The sequence below is a fragment of the Molossus molossus genome, unplaced genomic scaffold (assembly GCF_014108415.1).
Source record: "Molossus molossus isolate mMolMol1 unplaced genomic scaffold, mMolMol1.p scaffold_m16_p_8, whole genome shotgun sequence".
NCBI classification, from domain to species: domain Eukaryota; kingdom Metazoa; phylum Chordata; class Mammalia; order Chiroptera; family Molossidae; genus Molossus; species Molossus molossus.
In genome coordinates, this window is record NW_023425402.1 from 68826586 (window position 1) to 68841226 (window position 14641).

The 14641-nt window shown below is 41.0% G+C and overlaps 1 protein-coding gene across 6 annotated transcripts in view; it reads right to left on the reverse strand.

Moving 5' to 3' along the window:
• The window catches only part of FYN (FYN proto-oncogene, Src family tyrosine kinase), a 205532-nt gene that overhangs the window by 36493 nt on the left and 154398 nt on the right, over positions 1–14641 (reverse strand). For 5 of the 6 annotated variants that reach the window (XM_036248074.1, XM_036248078.1, XM_036248076.1 and 2 more), the window contains 5 exons: positions 10856–10954; positions 7802–7905; positions 6757–6906; positions 3730–3894; positions 80–259 (listed from right to left, as the gene is read on the reverse strand). In XM_036248074.1, the coding sequence (XP_036103967.1) occupies positions 80–259; positions 3730–3894; positions 6757–6906; positions 7802–7905; positions 10856–10954 (698 nt within the window). Of the gene's footprint in view, positions 1–79; positions 260–3163; positions 3320–3729; positions 3895–6756; positions 6907–7801; positions 7906–10855; positions 10955–14641 lie in introns of all 6 variants that reach the window. The other variant, XM_036248079.1, reaches the window with a different exon arrangement.

The window sequence follows — 14641 nt, forward strand, 5'->3', positions numbered from 1 at the left end:
AAGCAAGCAACTCTATTCCTCTCCCCAAAACAACCCTGCAGGTGACTGTGAGGTGAAGCCAGGAGAGGCCATGCCCAACCTTTATTCATATACTCGGTGACAATGTAGATGGGTTCCTCGGACACCACGGCATAGAGCTGGACCAGCTTGTCATGCTTCAGCTTCTTCATGATCTGTGCTTCCTCAAGGAACGATTCAGGGGACATTGTGCCTGGTTTGAGGGTTTTTATGGCTACTTTTGTGTTTCCATTCCAGGTACCTGCAGACATCCCACAAAATATTAAGTCAAACTAAAGGTCCTTTATTGATGGAAAAAAAATGTTTTTAAATCAATAGCTACTTACATAAAATTAGCTTTTTTAACTTAAAAAATTTAATTTAAATTTTGCCAAACAAAGACAATCAAATGTAAGGACTCTGTCAAGAATTTTCGACAGGAAAATTATGTTTACTTCTGGCTATATTATGGTTTATAATTTAATTTTTTTCTTATTTTGATATATATCACTTTCTTTTATTGGCTCAGCCATGTACTTAAATATTTTTACCCAAAGCTCTGGACACTTCTTTACAGGAATGAAAGTCCAGGGGTTAGAATGAGCCTGGCCATCCAATATCCATCCACTAGGCAGCAGAGTGAGAATGGAAGAAACGAGATGGTTCTATTTTATGTGGTATGCCATTTAAAAAGATGGCAGCACGCTGAGGATGTCAACACCGCTAGGCTTTCAATAAACAGTCTGCAGTGAACGAGCTGCTCGACTGAGTCCTTAAGTAAGATTGTAACTATGCTGATAGCATAACCTCAGTCTCCTTGCCCATACTTCAACCAGGTAAGGAAAATTCCTCAGGCTTACTGACAGTCAGCCACAACAAGACAAATGACTTCTATCAGCTAGACTGAAAAAATTAGACAAAAGCTAAGAGAAAACAAATATTTAAATTTAACATGTTAAAAATATCTGGTAGGTTCCAGAGACAGGCCTGGTTTATGATCATCGGTTACTTCATCTGTAAAATACTGAAATGGAACTGAATTATCTTCTGAGTTTCTTTCAGCTCCCTAAATTTTTTATTAAGTAGGCTGTATGTATATTCTACTATTAGTCCTATGACTTTGAATTAAACTATTTATAAGGGGGGAAATCTTCTAAATTAGATTGTTATTTTCTATTTGGAAAAGGCTAGATTAAATTAGGATTAATTTTTATATTTAATATAATTGATTTTAGAATTAAAAATTTTGCCCTGGCTAGTTTGACTTGGTGGTTAGAGCATCGGCCCGCAAACCAAAGGGTCTTGGGTTCGATTCCCAGTAAAGGGCTCGTACCTGGGTTGCAGGTTCAATCCCTCACCCTGGTTGGGGCACATGCGGGAGGCAACCACCACCACCACCAACAACAACAACAAAAAATGTATTTTAGAATTACAAAATTCTGTAAATTGAAGTAGCTTTTGTTACACTGTTAAAAACATGATTCATATTATTATAACATGCAATCTATAAAAATGTGAATTATGAAAGAACAAGTGGCTTAAAGGAGAATTAATCAACTCTTATAAAATATCTGACCACTAAATGTAAGTGGGAAGTCTGACAACTTGTAAGCGGTCTTTGCTATTTGAGTGTTGTCAGCACCCAACATTATAGAGATCTTTTTCTCTAATAATAACCTAGGTACTTACACTGGCATTCCTGATCCTGAACTACCACAAAATAATGTTGTACGTTCAGTGGGAAATAAAATCCTAATAATATGAGTAATGATTTAAAATTGATAATTAAAAAGTTTGCAAATAAATTTTTGTATAGTGTCCAATTATTCCTAATTGTACTAGTGACTGGATTAAAATTCTCAGGACCCCAAATTGTAATTATAAATTGGGAAGATGGGGGAAAGGAAGGTCATATAAACGTATTTTACAATATTTGAGTTAAAGTCCAATGAGAGATGGACACAACAATTTGGACTCTGGAAAACAATAATAATGATACTACTTATTAAAAAAGCTTATACATATACACCTATATGTATGACTAGGTATCTATCTATCTGTCCATCTACCTTCATATCTCTCTATTTCTATCTCTAACTCTGTAGCTATGTAGTATTCACTCACTGCCAGGCTCTGTTCCAAGTGCTTTAACTGTGTTAAATTTTTTAGTGTAGACTACACCTAAATACTGACAGCCACACATAACAACAGGTACTTATCTATTTTATTTTTAATTGAATCTAAGAAAGGAAGGAGGAGGATTACATAAGCACTAATGTCATCCTGACAGATGTTTTTGGGTGGGACCTAAGTCTGTGGATTGTCTCTAAGCAAAGCTACAACTGTCCCAAAGAAGTTATAAAAACAGAGGGGAGGGCCCAGTGCAGATGGCCTTATTAATGACATGACAACCAAATTAAGAGAACTACATGTGTCTACTGAGCACTTAGTATGTGCAAGGGACTCTAAACATATTGTCCCTTGTAATTCTCAAAACGTCCTATGGCCCAGTCGGATTGGCTCAGTGGTTGAGCATCAACCCATGCACCAAGAGGTCACTGGTTCGATTCCTGGTCAGGGCACATACCCAGGTTGTGGGCCAAATCCCCAGTGGGGGGCATGCAGGAGGTGGCCAATCGATGTTCTCTCTCATCAATGTTTCTATCTCTCTCTCCCTCTCCGTACTCTCTCTAAAATCAACAAAGAAAAACAAATTTAAAAAACAAAAAGCCAGTCCTATGAAGTAGGTATTATTCCAATTTTACAGATGAGGAAACTGAGGCTCAAAGAGGTTAAACAAGCCCTTTGTCCATGTTGATCAGCTAATAAAGACTGAGCAAAAAATCCAGGCCCATTGAGCAAAAAAGCCCATGGTCTCTTCCTACAGCATCCCATCTATAGTGTCTTACCTTCCCAGGTCTTAGGAAGAAGAAACCCCAGGTTCCTATTGTACTGGCTTCCTGTTCTGTGTGTGCCTTAATTAACCAGGTGAAGTAGGATAGAAGAGTACAGGAAGGTATTGCCATATTCTGAAAATCTGGATGGCCTATACCAACTATCCAGGTTAAATGTCTTGGTTCCAACAGCTGTTAATGTGTTTTGTTCAAAATCATCCTTTTAACTGGCTTTGAGATACAGCCAAAACAAAATGTGCCCTCTGCCTTACCAAGCCACACTTCAGCGAAACACCCCTGACCCAGCTTCTTCTCCCGAAACAACGAATCACGTGCAACTTCCCAAGCATCTTTAGCCAATCCAGAAGTTTGTGGGGTACAACTTGATGCAATCACAGTTAAGTTAAAACATAAACCATCAGCTTTCTCTATAGGAAAGAGGATTAATAAAGAAAACACAGTCCTTATAATCCATAATCATGCATGCACAAGGAAAGATGGAAGGTGACTGGACCTTTAGGACGATACTGAGTTCATTGGACAAACATTTGCAGTTGGAACTGAAGAGCGAGGCATTTGGTGCAGGCTGGAACTCTCCTTGCACCATGTCCTGGTTTATAAATTGAGACACATATAACAGTATAATTTGAGCCATTTGCCAATCTTGACCACTTCTATCTTTTTTCTAGAAACTTCAAAATTCCAAAACAAAAATCATTACTCTCCACTATTAGTAATTCAAACTTTTCTCCTGGTCGTCATTTTCACCTTCCATCTTTGATGTTTGGGACTTCCCAAACAAGGAAGCTAGTAATAATGTAATTGAGTCTTAGCATACCCATCCATACTTCCCCAAACTGCCCATTTCCCAGTCTCTTGATCAACTGCAGGGATTCTCGAGGGATTTCCCAGACATCTTTGGTTTTGACAGACAGATCGGTAAGCCTTGGCATCCCTTTGTGACAGGGAACTACTAGGCGGCAGCAGAGACCTGCAGCTCTCTCTGACGGAGCGAAGACAACGGCAAGAGAGGGAGAGAAAAGCAGAACACGTGAGACAACAACACTTGCAGGTGCGCAAACCCAGCCAGCACACAGCATTACTCTAAACAGTACCACACTGGCAGAGAACTACACATATCTTGGAAGATTAGACGCCACACACTGAAACATGTCTATCGAAGGTAGAATACAGGACACATAAAATTTGGACTACTCCCAGGGTAATACAGTCTATTCATATAAACAGACATAGACTGTTCTGGTTTCTGTACTCGCTAAGTAAGAAAAACATTTTTGGCCCCACGTGCTAATAAGAAGTCTTCTGGAACCCCCAAAGTACCTCCACTGATTTCCAAAGGTACATTTGGACTACAGAATGTCAACATGATTGACATCACGGGTCTGGGACTATATTTAAAATTGTAACTTCAGAACAGGATCCTTTTACAGAACGTTAGACGATTACAGACTAGTAAGGATGAAGATTATACCTGGCAGGGGAAAGGAGGCCACATTTCTCTAGTGATGGCACTGGAGCTTGAACTAACACCATTCTACTAGTCAGGCACTCTTGCTTCTTTGATATTTCCCATTAAAAAATGTTTAGAACACCCTCCAGTGAATAATTTAGGAGTCTGGTTTGAAAGCAGAAAGGATGCAAACTAAAATCTGTAGAAAGCCAGATGTGAAAGAACTCTATTTGTCATGAAAAAGAGAAAGGACAGGAGTAATCACTGAGGTGATTTGGAGGTGTGTTTTTTTTCTTCCTTCTCTCTCTCTCTCTCTTTCTCTCCCTGCCTCCCCCTTCTTCTCCCTCCCCAGATTATGCTTTCTAGAATCTAGCAGCAGTAAGGGGAAATTGTCTAAGTGCCAAGTTAAACATCAGTCAGGCGAGAAAAGGTAACAGAAGACAAAGAATCAGAGCAGTGAGACAAGCTGCAGAGAGCCTGGCTGTGAGGGGGACAGAGCCCCACCCACCCCACTGGAGGTCCCTCGGATCCAGGGAAAGCAAGGCAGCATTGTTGCCTTTCTCCAGCAACCAGTTACATTTTCATTCCTTTCTTTTTGATAGAATTAGGTTCTGAGATGTTTAGGCAGGAAATTATTTATGTGTCAATATTTCAAAGGTACTTTATTGTATGAAAGAAAGAGGGATGAGGAAAAGCCAATATAAAAACAAATCTAACTTGAGATGAATATTTCTTTGAGATTAAAAAAATGTTTGTTGCTTTTCACACCCGTACTCTCTTTCAGCTTTATGGTGTTATTAGGGTGCCCTTTTTGATACAGTATTTTCAAATGAGCCAAACCCTGAGGATCTTGCTGATGTTTAGCTGTAATGCAATATATTATGGCATTTGAAAACCCTTATAGCACAAAGGCATTCTGAGTATATCATTTAAGCTCAGGGAGATAGTCTGCTGCATTTCTCCCAAAGATTTCATTAGAATTCACATAAACTAAAATTCCCCAATGTCCTAATCAACAAATATTCTAAGTGTTGCTAATTTTTTCACTTGTTCATTAGTGTCTAGGATCAACAGCTAGGTAGGTCCTTCTTATTGCCATTTTCAAAAGATTGTTTTCTTTTTTGGTTGCTAAAAAACTACACACACACATTTTTTAAATGAACATGCACACAGCAATAGTTGAGGTCAAGTCATGTACTCTTTTGGGTACTGTCAATGTCCTGAAGAAGAACGTAAAATTACATATAGGCCACACACAAAAATTGCTGGGTTTAATGGGCTATAGAGCTATATGTATACATATATATCTATATGCACCTCTGTGCATGTATTATATAGTGGAATATACTTGATAATCTAGGAAAGAAAGCCATCATTTTAACACTTGCACATAAGGCCACATTCTTTAATAAATGCACAAATCACACACTTAATCATCTAAGTGTACATTTCTAGGAACAGCAGACTGCTGGTGACATCTGGGTGTTGGGAGGAGACTGATCTACTGTTTAAAAGTTTAACACAGCAACTGTAACTGACCTGTGGGTCGCAGAAGTCTAAGTCTAGTTAGGACACAAAAGTATTGGTGGGGAAGGAGAATATGACACACAAATGGGGAAATGCATCTAGTCCTGAGAATGTAATGCAAGGGCAGGCGTTCCTGTGACAGTGTTGAGTGCAAGGGGATGGTAGAGACACAACACCCCCTGCAGGAGGCCCCATGCAAGTTCCCTCTCAGAGACTGCTCCTTCTCTCTCTCACAGTCTCTGAATTACACTCTGCAGGGGAACAAGACAGATAGCAACTTTTACAATTTAATCTATTGCTTTCCATTTGGGAAACTAGAATGTTATAGAATATTTTTATGGAACTTATAGTTATGGTAGAAAAACATCAATAGACCTACTTAGCTCTTGAGGGGCTAGCGAAGAAAACTGCAGTTGACTCTTGAACAACATGGGGGTTAGGGTCTCCGACCACCATGCCTTCGAATATCCACATACAACTTTTGACCCCCCCAAAACTTAACTACTTATAGTTTACTGTTGACTAGAAGCCTTACTGAACACATAAACATTTGACTAATGCATATTTTGTGTAATATGTATTATGTTCTATCACCTTATAATAAAGTAAGCTGGAGGAAAGAAAATGTTATTAAGAAAATCATAAGGAAAAGAAAATACATTCACAGTACTGTACATAGTTGTTGAAAAAATCCACATAGAAGTGGACCTATGCAGCTCAAACCTTGCTGGTCAAGGGTCAACTGTATACCAATGACGTTGCATACATTTGTTGTACTTTCCCCCCCGCCTTTCCCCTTCCCTGCTCTGTGCCCACGCAGACCCTCCAGTACCCAGACGGTTAGTTGCTAGTCAGAATTAAGGTTACCTGAGTAATGTTGTACAAGTTGCTGAAGTGTTTCAAACTGGGCCCGGGTGGTAATATAGTATCCACCATTGTCAAGTTTGCGAATTTTATAATGTTTGACATGGTCTCCTTTCATATCATCCCAATCACGGATAGAAAGTGAATAGGCACCTGGTAAATATGCAAAGCATTAGCAGCTCCAATCATTTTGAGTACTCATTTGTTATGCAGGTCTCATTTACTTGACTATTCTGATTAATAATGATCAAAGAGACGTACACACATGCACATACATGCATACACACATACATACATACACTTCCACTCAGTGACATAGGAAGAAAACGCCTCCTCTTTCTGAAAATGTCAGAAGATATCAGCAATAAAGTGATTTTACCCTCGAGAATGAAGGCTGTTTGAATCCCCCCCCCCCCATACACACCTTGTCCGAAAGACAAAGAGCAGCACAGACTCTCTGGGCTGCGACTGTGCCCGTCTGCACTGCCCGGGGAGCATCACTGAGGCAGGGACAGCATGCACCAAGGAAACTAGGGACTGTTTCTCTAGAAGTGAGCTTCCGATTTCTGCTTCACGATATTTTTCACAGGAGCAGATAACCAGTGTCTGGCAGGTCAAGCTAGAAGGCCACTGCTCTTTTCCTTGGCCTGGCTCCTCTTAGGGGCTCTAATGAGACGTTAAATAATGAAAAGGCCAATAGTTGGAGGAAGAGCAGCCCTCAGGAAAAAAACCCAAAGAAATGCAAAAACAACCTGTATGTTTGGTGCCTGAGGAACTAAGAGTTTCAGAAATTCACAATTCTAAGGACTTGTGAAAATTCTGTGATCATGTGTGCCTGCAGGAGGAGGAACGTCTTGATTTTGAGCCTCTGGAGTCTTTCTGGAGCTGTCTGTAGTTGGAGAGCCTGGAGGACGGCTAAAACTAGGACTCCCTCACAAGGCAGGGAGGCTCTGTGCCATTTACAAATCCTGCCCACTAGAGATAAGCCTTTCAGCCCCTCTGACTGATCCGTGGGTCTGAATGACAACTTCTTGGCTTGTGATCTTACCTTTGGTGGTTTCACTCTCACGGATAAGAAAGGTACCTCGTGGGTTTCCAAAGGACAAAAGCTGTCGCTCAGCATCTTTTCGGCCAAGTTTTCCAAAGTACCACCTATAAATGAGATCAAGAAAAGGAAACAATCATTTCATAACAATCATTTCCAAAAATGGAATCACACAAGCTCTTTTGCCCAGGATCCTCCTAAACTTCTCATTTCATCCTGAGCCTTTCTCTATTTTTTCCTAGCCTCATCTAGTTCCCTTTCAATCTATTCCTGATTCCACCCTTAATCCATCTCTTTCACTCTTAAAAAAAAAAAAAAGGATTTGAATTGTGGGTTATTTTTCTTCTCTCCAGAGATGACAAGAACTGATTTGTGTTAAAACTGTCACCTGCCTGCACATAAAGAGGAATCCAAGACCTTGTTTAAAATGAAAACCCTAGGAAACCCTTCCCACACACATCTACAAGACCATGGATTCCTGAGCATAATTACAATCCCTGGGAAATAACAAAACTCGGTGTTAGTGTGTATAAAGGTCATCAATCAGATATATTTTTTAAAAAGTCAGAATGGCCCTGGCTGGTTTGGCTCAGCAGTTAGAGCGTCAGCCTGCGGTTCAGAGAGTCCCGCGTTCGGTTCCTGCTAAGGGCATGTACCTTGGTTGCAGTTTGTCCCCGGCCCTGGTTGGGTTGTGCGGGTGGCAGCCACTCGATGTGTCCCTTTCACATTGATGTTTCTCTCTCTCTCTCTTCCTCTCTCCCCCTCCCACTCTATCTGAACAAAAAATTTAAAAAAATGTCCTCAAGTGAAGATAAAAACAAAACAACAACAAAAAAAGTCAGAATGGATAAAGAACAAATATGATATTTTCAGTAACTTCCTACCTATGGGAACTCTGAAAAAAAGTCAGGACGACCCCTAATTCACGATGAGTGCTGCCCTCAGGCGCTGTTTGTGTTGTGTTCGTGCCCAGCAGGTGTGAGGACCTGATCAGTACAAGGCATGTGCCAGCGCCTGAATGGGACCTGCTGCAGGCGTGCTCTGGCACAGCTGTGGGCCGGGCGACTGTGCAGTCAGCGAGCACGTCCTTGAAAATGACTCCGTGTCGTGGACCTGTTCACATTCTCTGCAGTGGCACTCCTGTGCGCTTTAGGGGGCACCGCATCAAGTTACCTCACAACCTTCATCATGTGCCTTTTATCTTCCCCTGCACTCTCTAGCCCTAACCATGCCCGGCAATTAGTCACTGTTCCAGCTCCAGTGCTGAACAAGCAGCAGGGCCTCCGAGAACCAAGGGAGAATTCAGAAGCACGCCACTGGAATCTGTGTAAAGGAACACTGTTTAGAATATGTACTGTGAAAGAATCCAGTTTCTAAAATAAAATTTCAATGCACTGTACTTGAACATGGCTGTTATATGTTCACTGTCGAATTCTTCTGTGAATGAAAGAGCTTCACTGAAGATAAGAAAAGACACGCTGTACGTTAGCTCCACAGTGACTTTTAAAGGCACCAGACTGTGCAGCAATCCTAACCCAGCACTAGATGGTATAAAGAGAATTACACCAATTATTTGTGAGAAATGACTTTGTGAGCCTGTATCAATTAAAATGCAGTGCAAACATGAACAGCGGTGAAAAGAGAACTGTTAGAACAATGGATCGCACTACAACAATAGCCATTGATTGCATATGTAAAACCATGGGCATTTAAAAAATGCTATTTTAATCTTTAAAAATAAAATATTTAAAAACTGACCATTATAAATACAACTTAAATATATAGTGGGTAGGTTCCCAGTTAAATTTTTTAAAATGCTTCTTATTGGTGGTACTTTTATGCTGAAAGAACACAAAGATGTCTGCCAATTCGTCCTAAAATAAAAATTCAATACAAATTCCTCTATCCACTGATGATGAAACATGCTACGAGAAAAATGGAGTTCAGAACCACTGAGAATTTGAGAGTGGGAAACAAAACAGGCCTCCTGAGAGGAAATACAAAGGAATTAAAGACAAGAGAGTGATCCAGTTGGGAATTTGGCTCAAGTGTGGAGTCTAATCCTCTCTGAAGCTTAAACAAATCCAGGGCAAAATTAAATACCAGTGCCAAAGGTTGAGCTCCATGGCTGACTTTTCTCCTAAGGCAAGGTGGCCTCCACCTAGCAGGTGAGACGGGTCCCCAGGGTGTCAGGGAGGAGGCCAGGTTCCTGCCTTCCCAAGATCATGGCCCAGCTCCCTTTCTTTCCCTCAGTTCAGAAACTGGGGTCACCGCACAGGCCACAGACAGTTCTCCACACTGGAAGTGCCCGTGAATCCACACAGGTCAGGAGACAGAACAGTCTTTGTTTCTTCTAGAATGCCCCAGCCTATAGGTCACCTTCCAAAATTGTTAGTGAGATCTTTGGGTCAATTACCTGCTAGTCACTATTTACTATCAAAGAAACCAACACAGACCCCAAGTCCAAGGAAAAGACCATTTGAAATGCATCACCACACGATTTCACACACCCTATGTGGGATAGTTCTACCTGGGGCATGGCAGGCATGTCTTTTTAGTGCTCCTTTAATATTTCTGATTAGATTGAGGAGAAAAATCTCAATTTGATCTTTAACAATTATTTGTGAACTCTCTCCCTCCTTTCCTATCTCCCTCTCCCTTTCTATTTTTTTCAGTAGACTATAGGCTTAGAACCTTAGGTTGGCAATAATATATGCTCTAGCTAGAATTTCATCACATTTTTATGGTTACTTTCTTTATGGCAAGTAATATAATATTGGGTTTTCATCTAGGTTATTGATATAAAGTTTTCTTTCAAAATAAATATGTTTTAAAAAGATAGGCTTGAAGAAAAAGAGCAAGTTCACAATAGAACCGGTTATTACATAGGGCAAAACACAATGGCATAAAGCCAAGGAAGCATGGTATTACCGTATCTCAACCCTTAATCACGCTAGTGAATTTCTTCTCCCTCCTGCACAACGTTAGTAGCATTTTATTGTGCCAACTAACTTTTAAAAGCAAGTAGTTAAGTGGAAACAACAAAACAAAACATACTCTTCTGCCTGGATAGAGTCAACTGGAGCCACGTAATTGCTGGGAATGTAACCCGTCTCTCCGGTTGTCAAGGAGCGGGCTTCCCACCAATCTCCTTCCCTGCAGAGAAAAAAAGAGAAAAAGAAGTGAATATAGTGACCATTTCAATGTTTTGCAGTTCCAGAGTCAATGCTGTAAGAGTGTATTACTGTCTCCTAGTCATTCGACCACCTGATTTCTCCAAATTCCAACATAGCCCTCTGTGAGGATCAAAGGGTACCCTGTGAGTTGAATCCAGCCTTGAATCTCCTGCTTATTTTTTAAAAAAATTGATTTGGGGTGGGGAGGGGATATCAATGTGAGATAGAAACACTGATCGCCTGCCTCCTGCACGTCCCCTACTGGGGATCAAGTCCTCAACCCTGGCATGTGCCTTGACTGGGAATCGAATCGGTGACCTTTTGGTGCATGGGATGACGTTCCACTAATTGAGCCACACTGGCCAGAGCTCTTGCCTTATTTGTGAATTAAGAATGTAGGACCCTGGCCAAGAGAGGGCTGAGGGGGGTGCAATTTGCTTGGTAAGTGTCCCCAACTTGGACAGAGGGGAAGGGAACCCAGCTCCAGACTATTTAAGAAAACACTGTAACAATGACAAAAAAAATGTTAATTATGTAAGGTTAAGGAGGTGTTAACTACCCTTGTTATATTAAACACTGCGCAATATATATGTGTCAACCTATCACATTGTACACAAACTTACACACTAGCATGTCAATTATATCTCAATAATGCTGGAGAAAAGTAAAGCACACACTAATAGTGTTGATTTAACCAAAAGTCTCTGTTTCGTCCTCCACCCCAGGCAACCAGCATCCTTTGGTCCTGCTAAAGAGATGCAAGCTGTTGGCTTTCGTGTTATTTCCAGCCATTAAAAGATTCATCAGAAAAAGAAAAACACTGTAGTCTAGTAGGAGTCCCAGAAAGGGATGAAAGCATGTTCTGAATGCTTGTCTTGCTTGCCCTGAATAAAATGGATAGAATGATAAATATACAGTAGGTTGAGCCTTGCTCAGATATGCTCAACCTGAGGTTATTTCACTGTCTATTTATAGCAACGACCCAAGTCTGGTTGGGGGAGAGGAGGGTGGGTGTAGTTGTGTGTGTGCAAATGCAGGGGGAGGACCAACACTACTGAGATTCTCAGTCACACCGCTTTGTACATATGTGATAGCCTGGTCTCAACCTGTGGAGCTCTCAGAGCTGTGGGCCGAAGGACAAGAGAGGAGGGTCGCAATCAGCTGAAAACAGATGAGCAAATTGAATGGGTAGAGTTCATGCACTCAGACTCACACAGCTGTGTGTGGTGGCGAGCAGGGATGGATGGAGTGTGTGACTCTCCCTATCAACAGTTAGCAGCTGTGTGGGGCTGTAGCTCTGGCGACGATGCTGTGCACAGAACCCTCCACCAGTCAGGAGTGTGAGGGGCAGGGAGGGATGCGACTGCCCACGAGCAAATAGAGAGACTGGAGCCGAAATACCCACCCCATCACCAGAGGCCCAGCGCCTTCTCACCTTCCTTTTTTGGTCCTTGGAGTCAGACAGAGAGACCCCAAGCCTTTCTTAGGATTACTTTGGCTGGGCTCTGTGTCAATGTCCTCAGCCAGGGAAGAAAATGTGTTGGATTTTGGCCCTGGTCAAGATCTTCCCCAGATGGATTTAGTTAGGCTGAGAGTAACCAGCCTCCACATTACACACAAGCCTTACTCGAGTCCCATTCTCTAAAGGCTGAATCTGAGCAAGGTGACGGCTAGCAGCAGCTCCAGAGGGGCCGAGGCAGGCCCACATGTGTGCAGCTGTGGGCAGTGTTTGGTGGCACAAGTAACACAGAACACCCCACAGGAGAACAGGCTGCTGGCAAAGGTTTTTAAAAACTTATGTTATAATTAGCTTTCCAGTCTTTCCTTTTTCACCCTATTAAACAATTTAAACAGAAAAAAAAAAAAAACAGTCAAAAGAGGGAAATAATTGCTCTCATTTCCAGGAAATCCCTTAATAACCTTAAATTTAGTTCATGTCTAGCTTTTTATTATAAAATGATTTATACATACAAAGACTAGGTGTACAGAGAACACCTGTGAATCCAGCACCCAACTCAGGAGCTGGGCAGCCACCCACTGTGTGGACTCTGCCCTCCGCTGCTTCCCTGCCACGGCTCTGCCTTTCAGGTTCACCCATGGAGTCAAGAATGTCAACATGTTTACCGTTTGTATTGGTTTCATTTCTATGTCCTTGAAAAGAAATACATGGAATTGTAATGATGTAACTTAAGAACATATGTGGAAGGTAATTTTTTTTTTTTTTTTTTAAAGAATTGCAGGTGTTTAAGGAAATGGCTTTGGAGACATTTATCTTTAATACAGTGACAATGTTTACTGCTCTGAAATTCCACTAGATGGAGACATTTCATCATAAAAAATAATACCCATCCTCTCCCTGCCTTCTCTCCTCTCCCCCAACACCCTATACTCACTTGGGAAATGTTCCAAAACGGTGAGAAAAAAAATAAGTGCTTGCAGCACAGGCTTATTTTTTAGTTCAAGATAACCTTCATCAAGTTAGTTCTAATAGACTTAAATTAAGAAAAATAGAGTATCAATTTTGGGGTACATGGTAATGTCGGCTGAGGCAGGAAGGCAATACATTTTGCAGTAGGTTGGGATAGGTTCAGTCTTATTCAGGTGATCTGGTATTAATCAAGTAATTTCCATTTCAAATCCAGCACTAACTCTCTCATTTTGGTCTGGATACCATGAGTTTAGCACAAATTAGAATCCAACTATCAGCTCATTCTAAAGTCATGTATCAGGAATTCATGATTTTCTATTAAGTGACTCCATTAATCTCACAAGAGTTTTCAGTTACTCATGAGCAAGATAAAATCCTTTTTTTTCTCTCTTTTTAAAGGCCATTTAGGGTCATTTTCTTCATCAAAGGAGATACGCGGTGATAAGGACACAATGTATTAGGTAGTAAATTCAATATGTTGTGCCCAGAGAGGCTGGCACAGATGCAAAACATCCATCAAAAAAATCTTTTGAACAAATATATAAGCCATCTTTTCTAATACACCAGAAACCTAATTCACCTACAAATTAATAATACAATCTTTACAATTCATTCACCTTGATTTAGGAAAATAGGAGCTCTACTATGCTGCCTTTTATTTCTTTATTTAAGTTATTGTAGTCAGTATTATTAAAGGTACATGTCTTTAAACTGTTCTTACAGTTCAGATATTTCATTAATCTAAAAGTTGGTGAGATTTTCTTTAACTGTTATTCTTTAACATATCCACATATATGATTTCAGTCCTGGCAATAAATAGCTTTAAATTTTTCATAACACCTTCCCTTGTTCTTCTAATTTAAAGCTTTATTAAAAGAGCCTAGTCCCAATCCCTGGAATTGCTCACAGGGCTTGTGGTCCCAGGAACAGGGCCCTCATGGAACCAGAAAGTGGTATTTGCAAACAAAGGTCAGCCTTAATCTGTCCAGCTGTGGAACAGTTTTATTATAAATGCTGGATTCTTTGCCCTGGCCAGTTTGGCTCAGCAGTTACAGCGTCAGCCCATGGACCGGGTTCGGTTCCCGCTATGGGCACATACCTTGGTTGCAGTTTGTCCCTGGCGCTGGTTGTTGGGGTTGTGTGGGTGGCAGCCACTCAATGTGTCTCTCTCACATGGATGTTTCTCTCTTTCTCTTACTCCCTCTCTCCCTCCCGCTCTATCTGAAGATAAATGCAAAA